Here is a 26,681-nt window from a genome sequence, read left to right as displayed (position 1 = left end):
TTTGAAGACCGACCGTTTCAGTGCTCGGACTGTGAGAAAGCGTTCCGCCTTCTTATCTCACGTCACACATGAGAACTCACACCGGAGAGAAGCTATGCGAGAAGATGTTCAGCTCTCTCAATTGTCTGAAAAACCACCACAGTGTGAGAAGAGATTTAGCTGCTCTGGCGATACACCTCCATAGCCACACCAAGTAGAAACCATACAGGTGCTCCATGTTTTACTTTTATTTAACCAGGCAAGTCAGTTAAGAACAAATTCTTATTTTCAATGACAGCCTAGGAACATTGGGTTAACTGCCTTGTTCAAGGGCAGAACGACAGATTTTTACCTTGTCAGCTCGGGGCTTCGATCTTGCAACCTTTCGGTTACCAGTCCAACGCTCTAACCTGCCGCCCCATATGTGAGAAGAGTTTCCGATGCTCGACCACTGAAAGGCCATCGGGAAACTCACTCCGAGGACAGGCCCTTCTGTTGTCTGCAGTATGGAAAGACCTTCAAAACGGCTCGACAGCCTCAAAATGGCACGAGAAAAGTCATGGCAACCAGAGACTTAACAGCTGTGATTACCATGGGATCGGTTTTAATACTCCTAGTACTCTGACATCACATCAGATCGTTCACTCCACAGAGGGACCGTTTCACTGTGGTGAGTGTAGCATGACCTTCACTAGAAAATACACTTTCAAGAAACACCAAGACTTCCACTCCGGTTCCAAAGAGTACAAAATGCCCATACTGCGGGGAAACCCTTAGCTCACCAACAACCTCAACCTCCATTTCCGGAATCACCAAAGTGAAAGAAGACTGTACCATTGCACTGACTGTTAGAAGAGTTTCAGTTCAGTAGCGTACCTGAAGAAGAACCAATAGCTCCACAGTGGGGAGAAGCCCTACCACTGCTCAATGTGGAGAGTCCTAACTAGCCACCAGCTGGGCCACACTGGAGGGAGGGAACACATCTGTAACCAGTGTGGGAAGACCTTCGCCCAGCTGATACACCTCAGAAGGCATGAGAAGATCCAGTCTGGGGAGAGGCCACACCAGTGTGATGTGGAAAAGGTTTGGTCAAGAGGGATCAGCTGAAGAGCCGTCTGCAAACTCATGTCGATAAGGCATGAAGGAAAGGAGGGTTTGTTTGTCACTTGGGATCGATTTCGTTTCACCCAGTGTTTCCCTAAAATAGGCCATTGATTTGACTTACTTCACATTTGATTAGATAGATGGTACTATGGAAGCACCTCTTTGAAGGAGCTATTTAATTGCAAAGAAATATTGCATGATTCATGTGACTGCATTATACTTGCATCAAAGCTGCACGAAAAGGATGTCATGCTTATTCAAATGTATTTTTGTTAAGAATCAATAAATGTTTTGGTTAATCTATTGTATTCCCTCCACCATTGTCATTCTAATGATGTTCCACTATGTGCTTGGTCATAATGGTATTGAAACTAGAACTGGGAGCACTTACCTGATTGTTTTATGAAGGTCTGGTAAAAAGGGCCTCTTCATACCAGCTCAGCATTTGAAGAATAAAACAATATGCCCACACAATGCTCTATACTCTCCCCTAGATGGCAGTGTGATAGCAAATCATCAGATCATGCATTGACTTCACCATTAATCAGCTCATAAAGCACATACCTGTATGGATAATACTGTGTATATCATGTAATTGTGAGTTAATTTTCAGTCTAATATTGGGCTGATATAGGCTGATGGCATTGGCGGTAAAATAAATGATATGTTATTGATTTTGAACTCAAGGCTTTGTTCTCTATGATGGAGGTCCTGGTCTAGGTTCAATCAATGAAACGTAATGTTGACCTGGTTACATAAATACGGCCAGTTTAGTTCATTCTCTTCATATTGCGTACAATGTTTTTTCTCCAACAATAGGCCAATGTCCAACCATTCAAATCAGTACTAATGTCGTAAACCCATTCTGAATTCTCTAGCCAAAAAGAGCTTATGAACCGCGTGGCCTTCCTCTTTCCTCTTGACCTGCTATTAATCAACATTAGGGGGATTTAGTGACCATTTAGTGGGAGTTCAGACGATACTGAGGTTGATTTGCCACTTTTGCTCCCACAATGCAATCACTTAGCCTGATGAGCTGTTTCTACTCTGTGGGGCACGATTCTTATGCAACAAAATCTGCATGAATAAGAATAACCAGTTTCAGCCACAGTGCACTGTATTTATCCTCAGAAGCTCTAGCTTGTTTATTAGTGTCTATTCCTAATCAGCTCTATATGCACTGATGAGAGACGGCAGAACACTGTCCTTTGGGGTACAATGAGGCAGTGCCCCATGCTTTTAAAATCACATCCATTCCCCTGGGATTCTGGGTTGCATCACTCAATGCTACTCAATGTCTTAGTTACTTGAGTACATGGCAGCTATTAGTTGTGCAGTACAGCTGCCTTCATCTTTACTCCATCCCCCCTCGTGCCAAATTACCTCTTCCATAACATACCAACACACAAGCACGCATAGCGTGTGTAGATGTACTCCAATTTACTAAAAAAAAAAGTTGTTTACTTGTTAAGATTAGTCAGAATGAAAATGATCTCTGGCATAGATAGTGCTACACCTTTCTCTCCCCATCCCTCCTGCTCATTTGCCCAGTCTGTTTCAGTCTATGCCCGGAGAATGAGTCAGCAGAGGAGGGAGAGAAGATATCTGGTATCGGTCACGATTTGAGACATGATTCTGAAGCCTGATCAGTCTCATTTTCTATTTGCCCTCTGAGCTTCACCCCTGTAGTCCAAAATTGTAGGTTATCATTAAGCCGTGTGTGTTCCGTGTGACAGTGAATCCACAGGTATATTTAAGTTGGTGCGATTTTGATATGTTAATGTATATGTGGTGTTTCTCAAGTGTATATTTCGGAATGTGTTCAGGGGTGTGTGCTCTGTCAGTGTTTGAGAGATGTGTGTATTTAAAAAGCTCTCATTAGTCCTAGGCTGAATATGTGCTTATCCTTTTCCCGCACACTTGACTTTACCACAGACTGTACCTCACCGCTAGCTATTTCTGTCCCTCTCTCTTGAAAGAAAACAAACAACCTACCCCAAAAGATGCTAAAACAAATAAAAAGACAGATGCCATAGGACTCTGGGACTCCTTGTCTCCTTGACAACAGTCTCCAAGCAACTGTCACTCCTCCATCCCCCCTACCCCCTTTCTTCCCACTCAAGGGTTCACCTGGATCTACTCCAGCTTGCATCCATGAACATCAGTAGCTCACTGAAATACTCCAGCTAGCATCCGTGAACATCTGTAGCTAACTGAAATACTCCAGCTAGCATCCGTGAACATCTGTAGCTAACTGAAATACTCCAGCTAGCATCCGTGAACATCTGTAGCTAACTGAAATACTCCAGCTAGCATCCGTGAACATCTGTAGCTAACTGAAATACTCCAGCTAGCATCCGTGAACATCTGTAGCTAACTGAAATACTCCAGCTAGCATCCATGAACATCTGTAGCTAACTGAAATACTCCAGCTAGCATCCATGAACATCAGTAGCTAACGGAAATACTCCAGCTAGCATCCATGAACATCAGTAGCTAACGGAAATACTCCAGCTAGCATCCATGAACATCAGTAGCTAACCATCTTTCACCAATAGATCTGTGTCTGTGGCTTCGGCTGTGTACTCCCCTCTAGAAACGGAACATGATGATGTATAATGTTATTTTTGCCCACAAACTAGGGTAAAGCAGAAAGCCCTGCGCAGTACTGAGACACTCCACTGCTTTTCCTTTGGGGATTGTAGGTGTTGGTACACCATGTGGTGCACCAAGGGACAGTGGCAAATGCCAAGACAATTGTCCTCGATGAAGACTAATGGGCCAATAACGTTCTGGAGGAGTACAACATTTTCACATTGGAGTTATCTCCCAAAGTGTTGAGGTTGTACTTTTGCTAGAAGAACTGACACAGCAGAAAATGTAACTAGGGCACATACCTGCCCTCAATGGCCTTTTTATAATATTTACAGAATACGCTTTTAGGATGACTTTATTTTACAAAGCCATTACTAAACATTAGATCAGGGATGGGCAACTGGGGGCTCAGTCGGGGTCTCAATTTACTGTTGACCGTTAGAATACACAAGGTGCAATTTGGCTGTGGATCTGCGGTTTTTCCAATTGTCAGTCCCTGACAGTCACTCAATTAGCCATGTCAGCAAAAATTATGTACATTGGTAAGTTAGTATAGCTAGCAAGCTACACTTGTAGTAATCATATTCTGAATACCAACCAGGACCCTGACCTCTTGACCCCATTGATGTTGTTAGTCACCCTCACTCAGATCTCATATTAACGTTGCATAAATTATGGCAAAATGTGTAGAATTTCAGGAAATTAGTTTTAAAATGGCAAAAATAGATAAAATTGCAGACAATTTGCTGTACAATGTTAATACTTCTGTCTGCCCCATGGCAGATTTAGTAGAATTGCATGTTATTTGGTATAAAAGTGAGAGAAAACAATCACCACCATATGGAAAAATGTGTAGAATACAAAGAAATTGCTTTAAAGATGCAACATTTCCTCTAAGCCCCATGGCAAATGTGTAGACATTCATTCTCCGCCTTCAAGACGGGGGCCAGTAAAATGTTTTGCCAGCGAGGTATAGGGGGGGAACCAACCAAGTCTCGCTTATTAGGGCCCCCAAAATACTATATCTGGCTACTGGTATAATGCATTTAGTTACAGTAAGAGAGTTAAGTAGAGCCACTGTGGCCCCGCAAGATGAGTTCATATTTGTTGTGGCCCCCACCCCAATCAAAGTTGCCCATCCCTGTGTTAGTTTAACACTAGTGTGTGAAACAAATGAGACAAGAACATATAACACTCATCAAGGACGTCAAACAAAATGAATTTATTATCTTTCGAAAGACAAGTGTGTAATAATAGACAGTGACAAATGAGTGAGCATGTGTAGCTAATGTATGTCAATGTAGTTGCCACACGCGGACAAGACATCCAAGCAACGTTTCCAGAACGCTTATGGTTGTGTTTGCCTGTGTGGCCAGCCCCCACAGTAATGCTCTGTTCTATGGTAGTTAATGTACAGATAACTGCCAAGATAAAGGAAACACTTACGTAAATGAGGGATACAAAGTATACTGAAATCAGGTGCTTCCACACAGGTGTGGTTCCTGAGTTAATAATGCAATTAATATCCCCCATCATGCTTAGGGTCAGTGTTGTAGTTCGAGTCAGTTTTCATGACTTGTGACTCAACTTGGACTCGACCACTGGTGACTTGGACTCAACTTCTCGACCATTGGCAGCCCGGTCTCAAAGACTAGACGTAACAAAGTAAATGTAAATTTGAGACACTCAAATTAGTATGATATGTTAGGTATGGTTACGTAAGACAGAAGGTTACTTAAGGCAAAAATGAAAGGATGGTGATTGGTCGGGGTGGATGGGTGGGTGCATAACGCAAAAGTCTGGAAATTCAAAGATTGCGTGTTCGAATCTCATCATGGACAACTTTAGCATTTTAACAACTTTAACTACTTGCTACTTTGCATGTTAACTAACCCTTCCCATAACCTTAACCCTTTAACCTAACATTAGCCACAACAAATTGGAATTCATAACATATGAATTGGATGGGCATCCAAAAATGAATACATACCATACCATATCACACTAAATGGGGAGTCTCGGATTTACATATAGAATAATACAAAATGATCTGAGACCAGGATGCCATTGTTGACTCTGACTCGCCTTCTTGTAACGTTGCACTTGGACTGGATAGACGCAGAATAAGTGGCACTAGGTGTGCAGAGCAGCGAGCACTCTGCTCTCTAGCAGTGGGAAGGACATGCCACACCTGGCACATGCAGCCTACATCAGCTTGTGAGCTGTGGGGGAGCAAGCGATGTTTGTGGGCAGTCAGGCTCCACTCCGGCTCCGATCATAGGCTACACATCGCGCAAGTGTCTCTTGCTTCCCTGTAACCACCAGCCTACTATTTAGCTTTGTCTGCTTTACCAAATTGAAAACAATCGTTGAATTTGTCATCTTGCTCTACCCTCTCAATTTCCCCCCTGCATCCCATAGCCAGTCTCCCTTTAGTTTTCACTCTGCAATAAATAAATAAAAACTACACAAATGTCAGTGGGTCGATAACAAACAAGTAGTTGAGAGCCTGACTTACCATTCATTTATATAGTAAATAAGTAGTGAAACACAGGTATTGAGTAGAACTTGTGAGGTAGTGATGAATAGTAAATTAGTTGGGTTTCCACATGAGGGAGTGACAATATACTGCCATCTGGTGGTGACCAGAAACAATTGCATAATAAGACCTATTATAAATTGGACGTAACTCGACCATTGGTGACTTGGACTCGAATTCAGCCATAGGGACTCGAGACTCGACCTCCCGAGGTTTAGTGACTCGACTACAACATTGGGCTAGTATAAAAATGCACATTTTTATACATGACCATTATTTTGGCTCCCATGGCTAGAAGAGCTCAGTGATACAGCATTTTCCACCACCATCAACACCAAATTATGGAATTTCCCATAGAAGAAGGGTGTCACATCCCTCCAGTAGAGTTCCAGACACTTGTAGAGTCTATGTCAAGGCGCAATGCCCTATTAAGACACTATTATCTTGGTGTTTCCTTTATTTTGGTAGTTATCCGTATATGCAAATGCCCTATATGTAGTGTGTGTATACAATTTCAGCAGGTAAAAAAAAAACACAAAAAGCAATCTAACATGAAACAGCCACAGGTAGTTGAGTCTCTCTTGTCATCTCCTCAACCCTCATCTTCGTCGATCTTCCTGTGGCAACCCAACGTGCTCTGACTCAGCCAGTAGTTAGTTGAGTGGGTTCTGCCAGTCTGTTTCTACACATAGGGACCAGAGTTTTCCCTGATTAGGTCTTCAAGTCATGTGAACAGGAAAAACTCTGGGCCCTAGTTACAACTATTGCTTCTTTTCATTGTAGAGCCATTTACTTATCGCTAGGCTCTGCAGTAGCTGCATATATATAGGTAGGGCCTGGAGTTTTTCCAGGTGAGGAAAAACTCCAGGCCCTATTATAGGATCATAACTGAGTGCAGGGATGTTTACCATGGAGTCAGTGTAAAGGTGAATAGGTGGCCAGAGTCTACATTTACTTTCAGAATAGCTACTGTAATATGACCCACTCCAACCAAGCTCTCGTCTCTGTGGGGTCGCGGTAGAAAAAGAAAAATACATCCCAAATCTATACCTGATTTAAAGGGATTATGCAGCAAACATGAAAATCGACATGAAAACCCACAGTATAAAAAGTGCACGGCTTTTATAAAGGGCCTTGCATTGGCGATCGCAGGGGAGGGGGGTTGTATACCGTAGCTACCGGCCAATAAGGGAATACAAGCCATTATAATAATAATAATAATAATAATAATAATAATAATAATAATAATAATATGAGCCTACGGGGGAAAGTCCTCTCTCTGCAACTCTATTCACAGTGTAACAGCATGCTTTTAAAAACGGGGACTATAAGGGTCTCTATTCAATCCGTATCGCGTATTCACGCTTATTCACGCTTATTCACGCTTATTCACGCTTATTCACGCTTATTCACGCTTATTCACGCTTATTCACGCTTATTCACGCTTATTCACGCTTATTCACGCTGCATATGTCGGCTTAATTGGAAACGACCAATACATTTTCTAGCACGCAATCTGGAACGTTCCGGCAATCCAGATTGAATACAGCCCAAGGTCTACGTTAGATCTCTATCAGTCTCTACGTAATTAGACAGTGCGTGCCTCGTGTGTGTGTGTGTGTGTGTGTGTGTGGTGTGTATTTGACACTCATTATTTTCCATCTTGCACAATCATTTTCCAATCCCCTTTTTCTTACTTGATTCTTTCTCCAATGTGACTGTTTTTTCCCCCCTCTACATTGCATAATGAGTCGACTAGTATTCATCTCATCCTGCTATTCTAATGACTTCACCTCTCGCTCTCGCGTTCCCTAAGGTACAGCTTCATTTCTAACGGCCCCTCCCTCTCCATTGCTACACTTCTCACCATCCCCCGTCCCAGTTTTTCCCTCCACAACTCATCTCCCATCCTCTGTTTTCCTCAAATTTTTCCCCTCCCCTTTTCACACACCTCACCTCCTCTCTCGGTCTGTCTGATGTGTCACATTGCACTGAGATCATGGCAGGAGCGCGATTTCTGTCGGAGGATCTTGCTGCCCCGGTGTCTGCTCATCTCCCTGTACTGACCCCTGTCCCGGTCTCCTCGGCCGTAGGACCGCGGCACCAGGCCAGCCAGGAAGCGCTTGGCCTTACTGGTCAGGCTCTCCCTGCGCCCCGCCCCAGGGTCCCCCTCCGTCCAGCCCGGCCCCACGCAGTCACCCCTGGCAGCCCTCACCGCTCCCTCCAGCAGCTCGGTGGTGCCGTGGTCCAGGGAGGCAGACAGCTCCAGATACTGGCATTCATACATCATGGCACTGGAGTGGGCCTCTGGAACAGGGAGAGATAGAGGGGTGGGGGATGTAGAGAAGAGAGATACCATGATAAGCCATGTTTAGTGGAAAGGATCAAATCTGATCAGATCAGCTGGGCTTATCCTACCATCTACTACATATAACTGATTGACTGGCGCCTCAACCTGATAAGAGTGAAATGAAAATAACATTGAATTGAAATGGAGCTGAGCTGAGGCAGGGATGAGCCACAATGAGGTGAGAGCAACATGAGAACATAGTGTGGCGGTGGCTGTGGCTGGCTCTGGCTGACGTGGAGATGTGAGGGTTGGCCACTGTTCTCTATGACTCAGCAGGGTTTCTGTGTCCCTCACAGCACTCCAACAGCAGACTCCGAGAGCAGGGATGCGACAAGGTAAGGAGGGGAGGAGAGAGGTGCAGGGAGGAAGGAGGGGGGGAGAGAGGTGCAGGGAGGAAGGAGGGGAGGAGAGAGGTGCAGGGAGGAAGGAGGGGGAGAGAGGTGCAGGGAGGAAGGAGGGGGAGAGAGGTGCAGGGAGGAAGGAGGGGGAGAGAGGTGCAGGGAGGAAGGAGGGGAGGAAGGAGGGGGGAGAGGTGCAGGGAGGAAGGAGGGGGAGAGAGGTGCAGGGAGGAAGGAGGGGGAGAGAGGTGCAGGGAGGAAGGAGGGGGAGAGGGTGCAGGGAGGAAGGAGGGGGAGAGAGGTGCAGGGAGGAAGGAGGGGAGGAGAGAGGTGCAGGGAGGAAGGAGGGGAGGAGAGAGGTGCAGGGAGGAAGGAGGGGAGGAGAGAGGTGCAGGGAGGAAGGAGGGGAGGAGAGAGGTGCAGGGAGGAAGGAGGGGAGGAGAGAGGTGCAGGGAGGAAGGAGGGGAGGAGAGAGGTGCAGGGAGGAAGGAGGGGAGGAGAGAGGTGCAGGGAGGAAGGAGGGGAGGAGAGAGGTGCAGGGAGGAAGGAGGGGAGGAGAGAGGTGCAGGGAGGAAGGAGGGGGGGAGAGAGGTGCAGGGAGGAAGGAGGGGAGGAGAGAGGTGCAGGGAGGAAGGAGGGGGGGAGAGAGGTGCAGGGAGGAAGGAGGGGGGGGAGAGAGGTGCAGGGAGGAAGGAGGGGAGGAGAGAGGTGCAGGGAGGAAGGAGGGGAGGAGAGAGGTGCAGGGAGGAAGGAGGGGAGGAGAGAGGTGCAGGGAGGAAGGAGGGGAGGAGAGAGAGGGAAAGATTGTCCCTGCACTCAAAGAAGGAGGGAAAGAATACAGACAGCACACAGTCGCTGTACGATGAAAACGTCGCAACTCAATTTTTTTCTGTTGCCAATTTTCTTTACATTTATTGACTTGAGGATCAATAACATGTATTTAAAATAGCTTCCGAGGTTTCATAATGGTTTGTTAATGGAAGAAAAAAAAAATATGGTAATTTTATTACATTTCCTGAAAATGTTCTGTTTTGGAGACGAGGTTGTCATCAGTCAGCGACGACATGCAAAGAGCAGCTCGAGGTAAGAGATGTAGCATCTGCATCTCAATGACCACATCATTATAGCAGTTCTCTCAGATGGGGAACATGCTGAGCACATGGGTAAGGAGCAGTATCCTAAGAACAACCCCCCCCATGACTGAGCATGTGTTCTTGCACAACACCGACACACACACCCTTCCATGTCTTATGGTGGGCTAGACAACCTATACTAAAATAAAAAAGATTTCACCCAAAACAATAGGTCTCACACCCACACACACAACCATCCCCACTCAATCACTTTTATTCACATACTCCTGCACCAGCCCTTGTAGCATGGCCATCCCAGGCATCTCTCCTCTCGGTTCATCCCCCTTATCACAGCTTTCCACACGGCCCAAGCAGTGTCACCCACACCACACAGAGAGTAGGGAGAGGTGTGAGAATGTGGTTGGCAGCTGGTACTTTTAAGTGCGAGTGTGTGTGCGTGCCCGTGTGTGCTGGCAGAGGTACACATGAAAAGCGCGCGCGCACACACACACACACACACACACACACACACGTTAAGATAGTGATAGCCCTGTGCGCTAGAGAGATCATCCAAATAAAGTGGGGGAAGCCTCCAAAAAAACAACACAGAACAGGAGGCGAGGCACACAGCTGAAGTAGCCCTGCAGGGGATGAGATAGGAGGGAGAGCTACGTGTCCATAAACACGTATACTTAAGCAATAAGGCCCGAGGGGGGTGTGCGATAGGGCCAATAAACCACGGCTAAGGACTGTTCCGACGCACAATGCAACGGCTGGACACAGCCCTTAGCCGTGGCATATTGGCCATATCGCACAAACCCCCGAGGGGTCTTATTGCAGTTATAAATACTGGTTACCAACGTAATTAGAGCAGTAAAAAATAAACATGTTTTGTCATACCCGTTGTATACGGTCCGATATACCATGGCTGTGGGCCAATCAGCATTCGGGCTTGAACCACCCAGTTTATAAAAGTAGTTAGAGGTCACTGCTTTAATTGTGAACAGGTATGATGGGATAATAATAGGAGGAAGACAACAACTGGGGGTTGGTGTCCTACTTTCTGTTGCTTACTGTAGGCTATGTGACTGAGTTTTGCATTGTAATTACGGACGAGGTTACAGAGATATAGACATAGGCATTTCTACTAGACTAGATTAATGTGGTTCCAGAATCAGCTTTGTGCATCATGTCAGAATGGAACAATGGTCCACAGAAACTAAAAAATATAAATATTTTTATATATATTTTTTTAAAAAGGTAGCCAACATAATTCCCTGGCCCTAGAGAATGTGTGCTTTTCAATCCACTGGAAGCCATTTCGCAGTGTATCACCGCGCCAAACTGCTGCTTATGGTTTCATTCGGTAACAATTACATGAGTCCATTTTTCTCCCATAAGGAGGAGGGGCAATGGTAAACATTTCTCTTCCCATATTGCTCCTCACAGCAGCCAGGAATTGATTTTTGGTGATCACATATAAAACTGTCTCTCTGGCTCTCAAATGGAAATACAGTTATAGGTGACAAATGGCATAACACAGAGGCACAGATTAGATGGGCCATGACGAAAGACAGACGGAGGACAAGGGTAGAAAGCAGACACCAATATTCAAAGGAAAGGGAGGGAGCCATGCTGTGCTGAATGTTATGAGGCTCTGCCGGTTTAAACATGAAAATGGTTGGGAAAGGAGGGGGGGGGGTTCATTGCATCGACTAAGTATGTACTGCATTCATTTTTATGCAATACTGCAGTATCTCTATGCACTGTACGCGATCACATGAGAATGGTGGTTCAAGGTGGAAAGGAGAGACCAGTAGATTGATAGGAGGTACATTATAAAACACTCTGGAGCGCTCAAGTGATAATGGAGTGTGTTTTTACAGTATAACGAGGGCGTTCTCCCTACCCTCTGTGCTGATCTCCCGAGAGCGGACGAGGTCACTCTTGTTGCCCACGAGGATGATTGGAGTGTGGGGCAGCGACTCCCTGAGGATGAGGCGGAGCTGGGCGGTGCGGTGGAAACTTCTCCTGTCTGTCACAGAGAACACCAGGACAACCACCTCACACTGCAGCGTGGACAGGTCCTACAAACACCAAAACACACACACAGTGAGAGAGACATTAAATGACAATGATACACACTTCGTCGCTGTCGGATGTGCATTTTTGTATTTACGTACTCTGCTGAGTGGACTGACAGGGGCTTTGTCCCAAATCCAAAACATGGTACCCTTGTGAACTGGCTTCTGACCCTTTTCTCTGGGCTTCCATTAATGTCTCCCTCCCTCTAGTCGTGGCCTTTATAGTACGCTTTGGCTCTGAAGGACAGGCCTCTCAGATTCATTCAGGCACACAGGAGAAGAGCTGCCCCTCCCCCTCTCCTAACCCACCATAGCCAGCCATGTCTGCCTGTGTCTGTTTCTGTCTGTGTGCCCTACATCCACACGACCCTGAAGATGAATTTCAGCCCTCAGGAGAGAGTCTCCGCCTGAAAAATGCACAGCTCCCACAAGCCAAAGAGGATTGCACCCCCACAGCAGGAAATCCATGGTCTCCGGAACCCACTCCATCTCTCTCTGGAGGAGAGGGGAGCTAGCCGCACGGAAGTGAGCCTGGCCACCTGTCACCTTCTGGGCTGGGCGCAGGGGGGGACGAGGAGGGGGAGCAGAACTACCAGGCTTTGTGGAGGGAGAGACACACACACACTAATCTTTGTTAGCAGCGAAGAGAAACACGGCCACGTCGCAGATCGATTGGCGGCGTCATGACGGAGAGCTCTCCAGGGTAACTGTGACAACTAAAAAGGGCTTTCCATCAGAGGGATGCTTGCTAACTCAACACTGCGTTTGTCCTCCTTTAGTCAGTCAGCTCCTCTCTGTTCCATTTCACTGCTGTGGCCCCAGCCATCTGTCAGGGCATGCAGCCTTCCCCTCACACACACACACACACACACACCCCCATAAACATTAGGCGAGCTTGTGAGAGTCAGTTATCTTGTCACTTAGCGTACGTCACCATATATGATTCAACTCCTGAGTAAAAGCCATCAACAGCAACCTGACATGTATAATATAATCCCTTTATAAATGCCTCCCAGACAGTGCAATCACCTGTATTCTCCTCCTGTGTCCTGTGTAAAACTCTGTAGCACTATAAATCTATTTGCCCTAAAGCCACTTCTTTACGAGAAACCAGATGAGTTAGAGCTCAAAGTTAAAGCAGCTGACAGCGTGAACTCAGTTCAGAAATCTCACCTCATAACATCTAAAAAACACACAATCACACCCCCACCCTTTCCTGGAACACAAACAGGGACTGGGATTAAAAGAGAAACTGCCCCTGAAAACAAACTTCTCCATTTGAAAATGGTCTATGTGGCATGGATGAGTCAGAAACATTTATTGTAGTGTAAATGTTTTACTACAAAGTGTATATAGGATAGTTTTGGTCATGAAGTCAAGTCTCGAGACCAAACTAGCCAGTTCTAGCATAGTGTGTTGCTGGACAGCTGCGCTGACTCAAGACCGGGCATTGATATCGTTTCCACGGTAACATGTCTTTACAAATCAAAGTGTATTGGTCCCGTACACAGTTTAGCAGGTGTTAAAAGTGGTGCAGTGAAATGCTTATGTTACAAGCTAACAACGCAGTCAAATGTCAAACAATGCAAATGGAAAGAAAATTACAAAGAAAAAAAAAGGCAAGAAATGAAGAATGGCAGGAACGAATCCAATTAACAGAAAGCAGCAGTATCAAGATGCAATCTATACATATGTACACCAGGGGGATTTATACAAGATAAACTAACAAATGGTATGTACGGCAGTAGTTATATTAGGAGAGAGCTATGTCAAGAATCCAGTATATAAATAAACTCTGAAAAAAAAACATCCTCTCACTGTCAACTGCGTTTATTTTCAGCAAACATGACATGCGGAAATATTTGTATGAACATAACAAGATTCAACAACTGAGACATAAACTGAACAAGTTCCACAGACATGTGACTAACAGAAATGGAATAATTTGTCCCTGAACAAAGGGGGGTAAAAATCTAAAGTAACAGTCTGGCCACCAGCTGCAATAAGTACTGCAGTGCATCTCCTCCTCATTGACTGCACCATATTTCCCCAGTTCTTGCTGTGAGATTTTATCCCACTCCTCCACAATGGCACCTGCAAGTTCCCCAACATTTCTGGGGGGGGGGGGTGGCCCTAGCCCTAGCCCTCACCCTTCGATCCAACAGGTCCCAGACGTGCTCAATGGGATTGAGATCCAGGCTCGTCGTTGGCCATGGCAGAACACTGACATTCCTGTCTTGAAGGAAATCACGCACAGAACGAGCAGTATGGCTGGTGGCATTGTCAGGCTGGAGGGTCATGTCAGGATGAGCCTGCAGGAAGGGTACCACATGAGGGAGGAGGATGTCTTTCCCTGTAATGCACAGTGTTGAGATTGCCTGTAATGACAAGCTCAGTTTGATGATGCTGTGACACACCGCCCCAGACCATGATGCCCCCCCCCCATCTCCAAAATCGATCCCACTCCAGAGTACAGGCCTCGGTGTAACGCTCATTCCTTCGAATATAAACGCGAATCCGACCATCACCCCTGGTGAGACAAAACCGCGACTCGTCAGTGAAGAGCACTTTTCAGCCTATTGCAGACAGTCTGAGCACCGATGGAGGGATTGTCTTTCCTGGTGTAACTCGGGCGGTTGTTGCCATCCTGTACCGATCCTGTGCAGGTGTTGTTACACGTGGTCTGCCACTTTGAGGACAATCAGCTGTCCGTCCTGTCTCCCTGTAGCGCTATCTTAGGCGTCTCACAGTGCGGACATTGCAATTTATTGCCCTGGCCACATCTGCAGTCCTCATGCCTTCTAGCAGCAGGCCTAAGGCACGTTCATGCAGATGAGCAGGTACCCTGGGCATATTTCTTTTGGTGTTTTTCCAGAGTCAGTAGAAAGGCCTCTTTAGTGTCCTACGTTTTCATAACTGTGACCTTAATTGCCTACCGTCTGTAAGCTGTTCGTGTCTTAACGACTGTTTCACAGGTGCATGTTCATTAATTGTTTATGGTTCATTGAACAAGCGTGGGAAACAGTGTTTAAACCCTTTACAATGAAGATCTATGAAGTTATTTGGATTTTTACGAATGATCTTTGAAAGACAGGGTCCTGAAAAATGGACGTTTCTTTTTTTGCCGAGTTTACATATGCTGCGTGTATAAACAGTGTAACAAAAATACAATGTACAGTGGTAGAAATATTAGAATAAGCCATGGTCGGGGATACAGTATTTAAATACACAGTGTGAAACGGGAAGCGACCAGTGGTTCAATGTCTCTATAGCATGGGACAGCAGCATTGGCTGAGTGTGTTTGAGTGTGTGTGTGTGTGTGTGTGAGTCCATGAGTATGAGGTGTGTGTGAAAGCTTGTGTGTGCATTTTTTGTGAGTGAGTTTGCATCACTTGGTAGACTATTGATGGCTGTTCAACAGTCTGATAATAGAAGCTGTTTTTTAGTCTCTCCGTCTTGGCTTTGATGCGTCTGTGCGGTCTCGTTCTGTCAGATGGTAGCCGAGTGAACAGTCCGTGGCTCGGGTGATGGATGTCCTTGATGATCTTCAAGACCTTTTTGAAACCGGGTGCTGTCGTAGATGTCCTGCGGGGAAGGCAGCGTGGGCCCGGTGAGGCGTTGGGCTGTCTGCGCCACCCTCTGGAGAGCCATGCGGTTGAGGGTGGGAGGGGTTGCCATAGCAGGCGGTGATGCAGCCCAACAGAATGCTCTCATTGGTGCGTCTGCAGAGGGTCTTAGGGGACATGACTGATTTAGTCGCCTGAGGTTGTAGAGGTGCTGTTGCACCTTCTTCACCACAATGTCAGTGTGGCAAGACCATTTCAGGTCCTCAATGATGTGCACGCTTAGGAACTTGAAGCTTTTGACCCTGCAGCGATCATCAAGCTATGCTAGCTAGCTGCCGTCAGCTTGGCTAAACACCAAGTCAGCGCAGGCCTTAGCCTACACATAGAACTGAATTAGGGCGGCAGGTAGATGAGCGGTTAAGAGCGTTGGGCCAGTAACCGAAGGCTTCGATCCCTGAGCCAACTAGGTCAAAATACTGTCGATGTGCCCTTGAGTAAGGCACTTAAATCCTAATTGCTCCTGTAAAATCGCTCAGGATAAGAGCGTCCGCAAAATGATTAAAATGTAGCTGACCATCTTGAGATGGCGAGATAGTAAGGAGGGGAAAGGTCCTCAACTTCAAAACTGTGTTCTCTCCATAACAAAGCCATCTTGGATTACCTTAGCTCACTGTACTCACTACTGTCCTTGTTTGTTGTGATTTAAATGGCAACGACACACCCACATCAAACGACACCCGTAAGACAACTCGTTTGGCTTCAGCAGTGACACTGGATATAATGACTAGATGCTTCTCAAGCTCCCACCTATTCCTCTCTTTGGATTGGTTGACACATCTAATTATTTGAATACTTTCTTGAATATTTGACGAGGGGGGTGTTGACGTCAACCGCCTGCATTCAACGGAGAGTGAGATGCTATGCTAGCCTTATGAATATGAATAGACCTTCTCGAATTTCAACAGGGGCAACTCTGTGTTTTTTTCCCTCAAGGTTGCCGGGATGACATGTGCATCACACTTATGTCAATACCCTCGTAACAACCTCAGCATTATGAAAACTCTATTAAATCAAATAAGCCTGACGTAAGCCGCTCATTGCCGCCCATACAAAAAAACTCCTCACTCGCTTAATAATTCATGATCTGCTCAACAGGATTTTTGGCGGAGTAAACCCGCTCGCGTGGCCTCCTCCTCCTCCTCCTCCTCCTCTCTGGCTTCAGTTATGGCCGCTAGCATTTGTTAATGACCAAGCTTGGAAACGAGGCCAATTTAGAAAGTTCAGTCGTTCTTTAAACAAGAGGAAAAAAATTATCAGTCCAGGGTCCTGATCGTCAGAATAAAATAGGTCAAGAGAAAGATGAATGGAGCGGGAGAGAGAGAGGAGCGGAGATAGATTGGCCCAGAGACCTTCCTCTGGTTGAGGAGTCAAAATCTGATCATTGGATGTAACTCTTTAGTGGAGCTGAGTGCTGGGTTGGTTTCTTGGGGCTGCGTCGAGGCACCACACCCCTCCGGGCTGACATTATAGAGGCTAGCTCCGGCCGTACACACACGTAGAATAGACACACAACAATAGATACTGACCGCACTATACAGACACACAAGACTGCTCTGCATACACAAATATACAACGTCACAAACTGACCGCGTTACAAACAACACCGCAGAACTGCCACCTCCCTTCACAAATACACAACGATATAGACTGATCTTTCACTACACAAATACGCACAACAAGAGACTGCTAAATATACACAATGATGCAGACTGACTTCTCTACACAAACAAATGCAGAATGACCAGCCACAACAACCAGTCTACACACAAAGAACAACAGAATGACCGGTCAACATAACTACACAACAGTGCAGTCTAAAAAATATACACATCACTGTAAAGACATATCTCCACACAAATACCTGTACACTGACCTCTCAGTCAACTGTAAGTGCTGCGATTGTGAAGTGGAAACGTCTAGGAGCAACAACGTCTCAGCCGTGAAGAGGTAGGCCACACAAGCTCACAGAATGGGACCACCGAGTGCTGAACCGTATACACATTTTATGTCCTTGGTTGCAACACTCACTACCGAGCTCCAAACTGCCTCTGGAAGCAACGTCAGCACAATAAATGTTTGTCAGGAGCTTCATGAAATGGGTTTCCGTGGCCAAGCAGCCACACACAAGCCTAAGATCACCATGCACAATGCGAAGCATCGGCTGGAGTGGTGTAAAGCTCGCCACCATTTGGACTCTGGACCAGGGGAAATGAGTTCTCTGGAGGGATGAATCACGCTTCACCATCTGGTTTTGGAGGATGCCAGTAGAAGTGCTACCTGACCCAATGCATAATGCCAACTGTAAAGTTTGGTGGAAGATGAATAATGGTCTGGGGATGTTTTTCATGGTTCGGGCTAGGCCCCTTAGTTCCAATGAAGGGAAATCTTAACACTACAGCATACAACGACATTGTTGACGATTCTGTGCTTCCAACTTCCTTTCCTGTTTCAGCATGACAATGCCCCCGTGCACAAAGCTAGGTCCAAACAGAAATGGTTTGTCGAGATCGGTGTGGAAGAACTTGACTGGCCTGCACAGAGCTCTGACCTCAACCCCATCAAAACACCTTTGGGATGAATTGGAATGCCGACTGCGAGCCAGGCCTAATCGTCCCAACATCAGCGCCCGACCTCACTAATGCTCGTGGCTGATGCTCGTGCAAGCAAGTCCCCACAGCAACAATTCAACATCTAGTGGAAAATCTTCCCAGAAGAGTGGAGGCTGTTATAGCATTAAAGAGGGGGGAGGACCAACCCCATATTAATGCCCATGATTTTGGAATGAAATGTTCGACTTGCAGGTGTCCACATACTTTTGGTAATGTAGCGTATATACTGGCTTACTACAACTGACCTCAGACTCCATCCAGGATTTTCTAGTATAACTATTTAATAGTTATTAAATAATTATGGACACCTCCAGCAGACAGACAGTGTATTTTGAGAGGCTGACTTGTGTAGTAATTAATGGCTCCACGCTGAGATCCATTCACTCACAGCTGGCTCAGACCTCCAGCATGGAGAAATCCTGGTGGTGAATACAGGTGAAACTAGCCTGTTATTATTAGAGAGAGGAAGTACTAGAGAGTCGAAGTACTAGAGAGTCAACCCACAGCCATCAAAACACCTTGGCTCCTCCCATTGACCTTGATAGATGCTGATTGGCTGTGGTGTACACAGAGAACGACCCATGGTACAGTAAATGTAACATGTACAGAGGAAATCCTCGGCCTGTCAGGTCACAGCCAAGCAGGCACTGGCTATTTTAGGAGGCTGGATGACTTATTTAAGCTATTCTCTGCCTGACGTCAAGAGCACTCCAAGTCCCATGGCTAGCTGAAGAGAAACTCGGAGAGCCGCTGTGTGTGTGTGTGTGTGTGTGTGTGTGTGTGTACTCAGTGAAATCTTCTATGGTGATGTGGCTGGATGGCTGCCTAGTGTGAGACTCGGTTGCTTTGACATGGAAGCTTCAACTTGAGTAGCAGCTGGTGTGAATCAGCTGGGAATCAAGGGACCATACACAGCAGTTATCTATTTGTTGATCTGATAAAAACACCCAACTATAATTAGCGGGGTTATGAAGAGGTACTGTACATGAAGCTAGAATAAAACCAGTGTTTTCCCCCGGGGAGCAAGAAGCTTTGTAGCCCAATGCTTCGACATGATTTGACCCATGAGGGGGGCGGGATTTGTTCAGTCCACTGGTCACCATGGTAAACCGGGGCGGGTAGGGCACCCATGGAATAGGGGACTAGCTAGGGACTCGGGAGCTAGTCAAAATCCTCCGGGGGTCATTGCACACACATACACACTGCTCTACTCTGCTGCTCCTGTCAGTGTCAAGGGTCATTTGATTTGATGGGCAGCGTGTCATGTCGTAAGCAGAAGCAGTGAAAGGAGGGTGTGGGGGTGTGTGTTGGGGGAGAGGGAGCTGGTCCAGTCCCCTCTCGCTCTCTGCCGCTGCTGGGCTGGAGAGGCTCCAAATCCCGCTGGCCTGCTTATGTTGCCATGGCTTAATACCAGCGCTTGCATTAGCACGCAGAGAATAACACATGTAATTGACTTTCAGGGAGAGTTAACTTGAACAAAAAAACAAAAAAAAAGGGGTCAGTTCTGAGTATGACAGGGAGAACACGAAAGAGAGGGGGAGATGGATTTTGAGATGATGACACAGCTGTAGGAAATGAGGTCAACTTGGGAAGAGATAGTGAGGAGAAAGAGGTACCGGAGAAAGGGAGATCAAACAGTTAAAGAAGTGAAAGATCGAGAAAGGTCTTTAAATGGAGTTCCCCTGAGCTAGGTTTAAATAATTCAGACTCGGTAAACCAAGGAGGACTCCTGAGGGGTATCCTACAATGCAAGCTAGATCTACTGAGGTTTTTTTTGTAAAAGGTAGCCAGCTTCAGTTAGCTTCACATTCCAGCGAAGGCTTCATCCATATTACGATGGTGGATATTGCTCATCCACCGATCGCTTGTAGCTGCGTGTGCGTGTCGCATGTGGCTAGTTGAACGCCAAACTCTTCATTGAGACAATGCTGAACCTTCAATTCATGGGCGAGTCAGTGCCACATTTGAATTTGTGCCAAAATTGAAATGAAAGAAAAATTATCTTGCATATTCAGCAGGCTAGTGTGTGAAACAAACTTTAAGGGCTTTCTTTAGTTTATTACTTATTGGTAGACCCCTTTCCTGCAGTCAATGACCAAAAGCGCCATCTAGTGGCCTCATGGGTGGAATGTTATGGATATTTTTCATTATTGCATAGTTAATCAAATCTAGTGTTTCTATGTCAAACAGTTTTGTTACAACGTGTCATATTGAGATGAAAACTCAAATATGTAATATTTCAACTCTAGATCTGACACGGTACAGGTTTCTTATTTTAAAGCCCGTAACCATGTGAGTGAGGTGTATACTTTCGTTTCAAAGTAGATTTCATAAGACTACCAAGAATCACTCTGTGTGACCCTGATTTAACCCACTGCATTAAAAGGTTAATGCCGTCCTGTGTGTTTATCAATGCACCTTTACCTCCCTTTCTTCCCCTCGACACAATAATTGTATTAAGTCATATAAACGTTTTACTGTGCGCGACGTTTCAAATGCATTCTGTCTTTACTAAATGTGTAATGTGACTGTTTTTATAGTGTTGTTAAAATACCTACGTAAAAAAGCGTTTGATGAATAAAATGTGTAAATCGCTCATCTTCCTCAAAGGAAGGGGAAGATGACGCAATCTTTGCGAGAGGGAGGGAATCGGATTTATATTGGCGCTCAACTCGCGACTCAGACAACTTCATTCAGGATTAATGGAGTCGGCCCTGAGCTAGACCTGCTCTCCCGAGTGGACGAAAGTAACCTCGCTAACTCCTCGAACCATAGGGCTCTGGACTTCTGGTAGAGAGAGACTCGGGGCTCGATTCAGACCGTATCGCATAAATTCAGTGCTATAGCTCAATTGAAATTTAAAAGGCAACGTTCCCGCGGTTCGACTCAATCCGAAATTACCTTTAAAATTCAAATCGTGCTACAGTGCTGAACTTCCACGATACGGATTGAATTGAGCCCTAGGTCACGTGGCTGTACACATAGCACTGCACCATCATCACAGAAGGCCATCACATGGTTAATATTAAACTATTAAAGTGTACTTTGTCATAATGAAATCCTCAGTGACACACACACACACACACACACACACACACACACACAACAGATGAGCCTCAGAGCAGCTGTGCTCCTCTAGCCTCATTATAATTCACTGAATACGACAAAACATCTCATTAAAAGCGCATTCAAATTCTGACTATGGAGAGGATGGTACGCATTCATGCTGTTTGTAATATGTAATGAAGAGAAGAACTGGCACGACCGCCATACAAATATCTGCAGCAAATTAAAGGAATTTCAATTTTTGTAAGTTACCATTTCTATTAATATAATATAAAAACCGGTCTGCAACTGCCTCGAGGTGGCCACACACACACACGTAGGGATGAACAATCCTTTAAACGTTCAACAAATTCCCTGCTTTCCCCGAAAATTCCGGCTGGATGATTTCCAGAATGAGGAGGGAATCAATTGGAAATCCGGTACCCTCCAACCAGCATTTCTGGAAGCCCAGGGATTTTTATTTAAAACTTCCCGGAATTCTGCAACCCTACACACACGCTTCCTGACATTTTTAAGAGATCCTATTTCTTCATTTCTTTATTTTTCAAACACATTTCCATTTCAAATGCAGCAGCGTGAACAGGAATACTGGCAGAGAGGGAATTGCATTCAGAGAGAACGAGACAGACCAAGACAAGAGAGTATAGAGAGGTGACACAACACATTACACATGAATAGAATGGCAGAGTGTCGTGTGCCATAAATAGCTCACCTGTTTCCAGTTGTCATAAATGATGACTGAACTCTGCTCATCGTCAACTGACACCGTGCGCTCGTAGCATTCTCCTGGAAACAGACGTGCTTGTCACAAACACACACACGTCAACATAGTGACACTCAAAAAACACAAGCTCAGAAATGCTTTGAGGTGAACACACAGTACAGGGAAGTCATTCAGCCCATTTGGACTGGTCCTGTTAACCTGGGCCCATACCTGGTATTATTACACAATGACAGCCTGAGGAGTTGTCCCAGATCTGGGACAAGGTTATTGTAGAATACACAAGGGTGCCCCACATAAAACATTGAGGTTACACTTGAAAACAAGTCCACTCTCCAAGCAGCCTAGGATCTACATCCTGTGTGGACTGCCTCCTCATGACATGTCTGTGGCAGCCCCTCCTCCAGAGCAGTGTGCCCATCACTTTCCTTGGGCATTGATTGATTGAGTATTTGGCCCACGACTGGTGTTATTATTACCCTGGCCTTCAAGACGGCACAATGACACACAGTGCTGGCGAATGGCGGTTGGTCTCGTTATCGCTCAGCCTTGAGTGCACTCAGTAAGTAAATGGGGAAAGTAACTTTCAATATCACGACTCAGATTGGTGTTGCTCTTTTGTGGCAGCTGATATTAGGTAATTGACATAAAGTAGACACCATGTGCACACTGCACACCCACTCCAATGCACAAGCATGCACAACACACACACACACAGAATAACTTTACCACAGGCTGTTTCAGAGTCCACAGACAGTGAGCTGTCTGACAGTCCAGCCAGGGCCAGAGAGAGTGCCGATTTTCCAACCCCATTCTGCCCAAGTAGTACGATCCTTATAGCACTCCCATGACACCCCTCCGACGCCTGACTAAATGATTCATCCCGGCAAAGGGTGTCACTGATTGGCAGCGTGGCCGGCTCGTCAATCCCTGGTATCCAGTCATGGTCCTCTGATACGGCCTCCTCCCGCCTCAGCTGGTGCTTGATTGGTAGAGGTGTGCTTCCTCTTCTCAGAGGGGGAGCAGCGGTGAGAAACATACTGTACTGAGAGAGACGGAAATGGTAGTGAGTACACAGCCCAATGGACATGACCCTCGTGAGAATGGAACTGAGAGCATGTTAACACAGGAGAGGAAGTGTTACACAAAGAGTTGATACAGCAGGCCTTCTACTACGGAGACAAGGATGGGAAGAGAGAGGAAGAGCGAGCGAGCGTGTGTGTGTGTGTGTGTGAGAGAGGGAGAGAGAGAGGCAGGGAGCGAGATGAAGCAAGAGACAGAGAGAGATCCACAGAGAGAGAGAGTTAATATACTATGTAAAAGGGGTGGTACTGTACGGCAGGACTTCCCAAACTCCATACCCTATGACTTCACTGCTGATCCAAACAACCCACCTTTAATGATTTGAATCAGCTGTGTAGTGCTAGGAAACCCTGCTGCACAGCTTAGTGACTGATGGGACTCTGGGATGCATTAGCAGAAAGTAGGTCAAAACATGAATGTCCATGACCCCTCCTCCCTCCCATCCTTGCATGTAACACACACACACAGTAAACTGTGCATCCTGTGTGGGCTCTATGTACGTAAACAGTAAACACCTAAGTCTATGTAAACATGTGTGTGCATATACACACATATACACACACACACACACACACACACACACACACACCACTGTCCTCTGATTTCAACAACACTAAGGGCCGCTTAGGATAACACTGCCAACAGTCCGCCTTAAACAAAAGCATTGCTGCGAGCGTTCTGTGTGTATGGAGCACTAGGTCAGTCAGATGACCTCCATCAATATTAATACAGCAATCAGTCTAGGTGGAGCCCTCACGCTGTGAGCCAGCAACCAGCCAGGAGCAGGTGTGCCTGTGGCTGAGCTAGAAGCTCCACTCCTCTCAGTGACACACAGGGAGAGAGTGTACTGCTGGACTCAGCCACATAACCAATTAGACTAATTGAGAGGGTCTAATTAATTAATCATGGTCAAGGAGACGCAGGGGAGGGATAAAGAAAGACACAGAAGATTCTGTGACAAGGGTGAGGGGAGCATGTCATCAGTTAATCTCGCCCCGACTGACAGGTGATAACTAGGGTAAACAGTAAAACACAGAAAACGAGGCAATGCGGTGTTGCTATATTTCTATATTAATATCATCACTGTAAAACGTCAATTAGCCTACTCTTGCTTCTCGGCTACTATGGTGTTTCCCCTAAAGTGCAATACATTAGGCCCATTATTATTATTTCACCCACCGGTGTTCACATTTCAATTGCAGTGTTGGAATTCCACATTTAGAGTAATTATACTGCAGCATAATAATAAAAACACTAAATTAGGATTAATTTATTCTAAAAGAGAGAAGAAGAAAAAAGACTCAAATGTATGTAGGTCCTACATACTGTACATTTCACAACTGAGTGTCCGCATCTTTTGAAGGCGACAGACGAGGGGGATATAGAGTGAGTTGTGAACATAAGTGTCCGCGTGCTTCTAGAATGTTAGCCTACTTATTGCGAGGCTCTTTTCTTGAGTCGTTCCACTAAAGAGGATGTGTAGCCTAAACCGCAATTGTGTGTAATAATTCAATATTGCCGAACGAATTTAAAGAAAACGTTTGGCACAACGTAAACAGCGAGGTGATGCTAGAAAAAAGAGAAAAAAAGGTATGTCACCTTACCTGGTCAGTCATCGTGTTCAATTCTTCCTCTATTTTTCAGAAAGAAAGTGTTTACCTGCGACCACCGCTATCTATGTCAAGTCATTTGCGATCGCACCTAACTAGTGCGTCTCGACAATCACAACGGGGAAGTATAGATGCGGGCGAACAAAAGAAGCGCATCTAATGTCAATTAACATTTCGAAACCATTTTCCGGTGCAATTAATTCCTCCGGAAGCCCCTTGGTCTCGATGTGTAGATTTTAATTTAAGAACAATGCAACGCATGTGTCTAGGTGGCCTGCCCTACACCTGCTTCTGGGAGTGTTAAGAATAAGCGGCTTTTCTCGTGCACCAAAAAAAACAACCTTTAGCACGCCCCCTCCTCATCCCCTCCTCTTGTCCCACGCCCAAGAATGCGCTCCAGTGTGTACCTGAGTTGCTCTCTCTCTCTCTCCTCTTTCTCTATTTTACTATAATAAATATGCATCAGGGCCGCGTCCTTGACTAAAGTCTTGGCTGTCACTGCCAGCATTACTCATGCATAAAAAAGCAAGCACAATCTGACCGCTCTCCCAGAACAATCTGCCTGCCGTTGATTGCTCGAGCCGCTAGAGGGAAGCAAAGTACAATTTTCTGAAGAATGTTTGTGACGGAAATGGAATAGGGTTTTCGTGCTCCAAGCAACATCTGAATGTAGTGAATTGCTCTGATATGGTGACTGTGAAATCATATGAACCTATTGGTTCTCATCCGTTGGATGTTAGAAGCTGCATCAATTCACGACCATAGTATTTATGACTGTGTCATTCAGAGGCTTAACTAAAATGGTTTGTCCGTGACCTTATAACCTTATAGTGGTTTGTACTCCCATGACTCACCCTGTATCTGCGATGATCCTGTATCTGGCTGGTTATTAGACCGGGTTGTCTATGCACCTGAAGACTGTATTAGCCCACTAAGTTAAAGCCTGCAGGCATTTTCTCTGGGAGCTAACACAGGTCTGTATATAGGTCTCGGGTGAGGTTTTGTTACTTATCACATGAACATTTCACTGAACCACCTCCAACACACTCACTACACCCCGGGGATAAGGAACAAGATCCCTAGTCACTTCTTGTGGTTGATTGTTACATACTCACGTTGCTGATAAAGCAATTTCCTGTGTCTGTCTATCTCTCTGTCTGGGCCCCAACCTCAGTGGCAGTTAGGTAACATGCACTGGTTAGAGGAAGACTGATGCGGACTGAATGAGGACTGAATGGGGACTGGGAGACGAGCTCGCACTCCTCAATGGGCCTGTGGAGCTGAGCTTTAATCTGCAGACTTTAATTAAGTCTCATCAAGCCATCTGAGCGAGAGCCGTGTGTGTGAGAGATTCACAGTGCAGACGGATCACTGAGATAACTGCACTCATCACAAAATTCTGCCTGCTCCAAATGAATGGGCTACAAAGATTATCAATAGCGTACAGCATGTTTCCAGCTGAAACAGGTTAGAGGGGTCAAGTGACAAATCGGGCAGATTTGAGACTAAACTGAAATGACTGCAATTTTCTATGTTCATCCCAGCAAGCCAATCTATTTTTCTCACGGTGAGTTTGTTGGATGGTGGGTCACAATTCAGATTGGTGATTGAACATTAAAGAAGTGGATGGATACAGATGTTTTACTTTTAAAACAGAGATGCTAGTTCAGGTCCCAAGAAACAAAGAGGTCTGCTGTTGCCTCTGACAATTCATCTTGATGGTTGTACAGACGTCTCAAATAAAACTGTGAAGGACCTTGGCGTTACTCTGGACCTCGATCTCTGTTTTGACTAAATTATCAAGAATATTTCAAGGGCAGCTTTTTGCCATCTTCGTCGTAACATTGCAAAAATCAGAAACTCTGTCCGGAAACGATGCAGAAAAGTGAATCGGTGCTTTTGTC

At 45.7% G+C, this 26,681-nt stretch overlaps 1 protein-coding gene across 2 annotated transcripts; it reads right to left on the bottom strand.

Moving 5' to 3' along the window:
* Positions 1-4,876: 4,876 nt before the first annotated feature.
* LOC118395005 (GTP-binding protein REM 2) lies at positions 4,877-25,158 on the bottom strand. 2 transcript variants are annotated; one of them, XM_035788755.2, is made up of 6 exons: positions 24,772-25,158; positions 22,814-23,129; positions 22,076-22,149; positions 11,888-12,065; positions 8,169-8,524; positions 4,877-6,899 (listed from the first exon to the last, which is right to left on the bottom strand). In XM_035788755.2, exons 1-5 carry the CDS (start codon positions 24,781-24,783, stop codon positions 8,199-8,201), a joined length of 906 nt encoding a protein of 301 aa, XP_035644648.1. In that variant the 5' UTR covers positions 24,784-25,158; the 3' UTR covers positions 4,877-6,899; positions 8,169-8,198. The 2 variants fall into 2 exon arrangements, with proteins under 2 accessions (XP_035644648.1, XP_035644647.1); XM_035788754.2 differs by having other exon boundaries at positions 8,174-8,524; positions 24,772-25,154.
* Positions 25,159-26,681: the final 1,523 nt, after the last annotated feature.

This window comes from Oncorhynchus keta, chromosome 15 (assembly GCF_023373465.1).
Source record: "Oncorhynchus keta strain PuntledgeMale-10-30-2019 chromosome 15, Oket_V2, whole genome shotgun sequence".
NCBI lineage: Eukaryota > Metazoa > Chordata > Actinopteri > Salmoniformes > Salmonidae > Oncorhynchus > Oncorhynchus keta.
The sequence above is the reverse complement of the archived record's forward strand: the minus strand, read 5'-3'. Positions and strand labels throughout refer to the sequence as shown.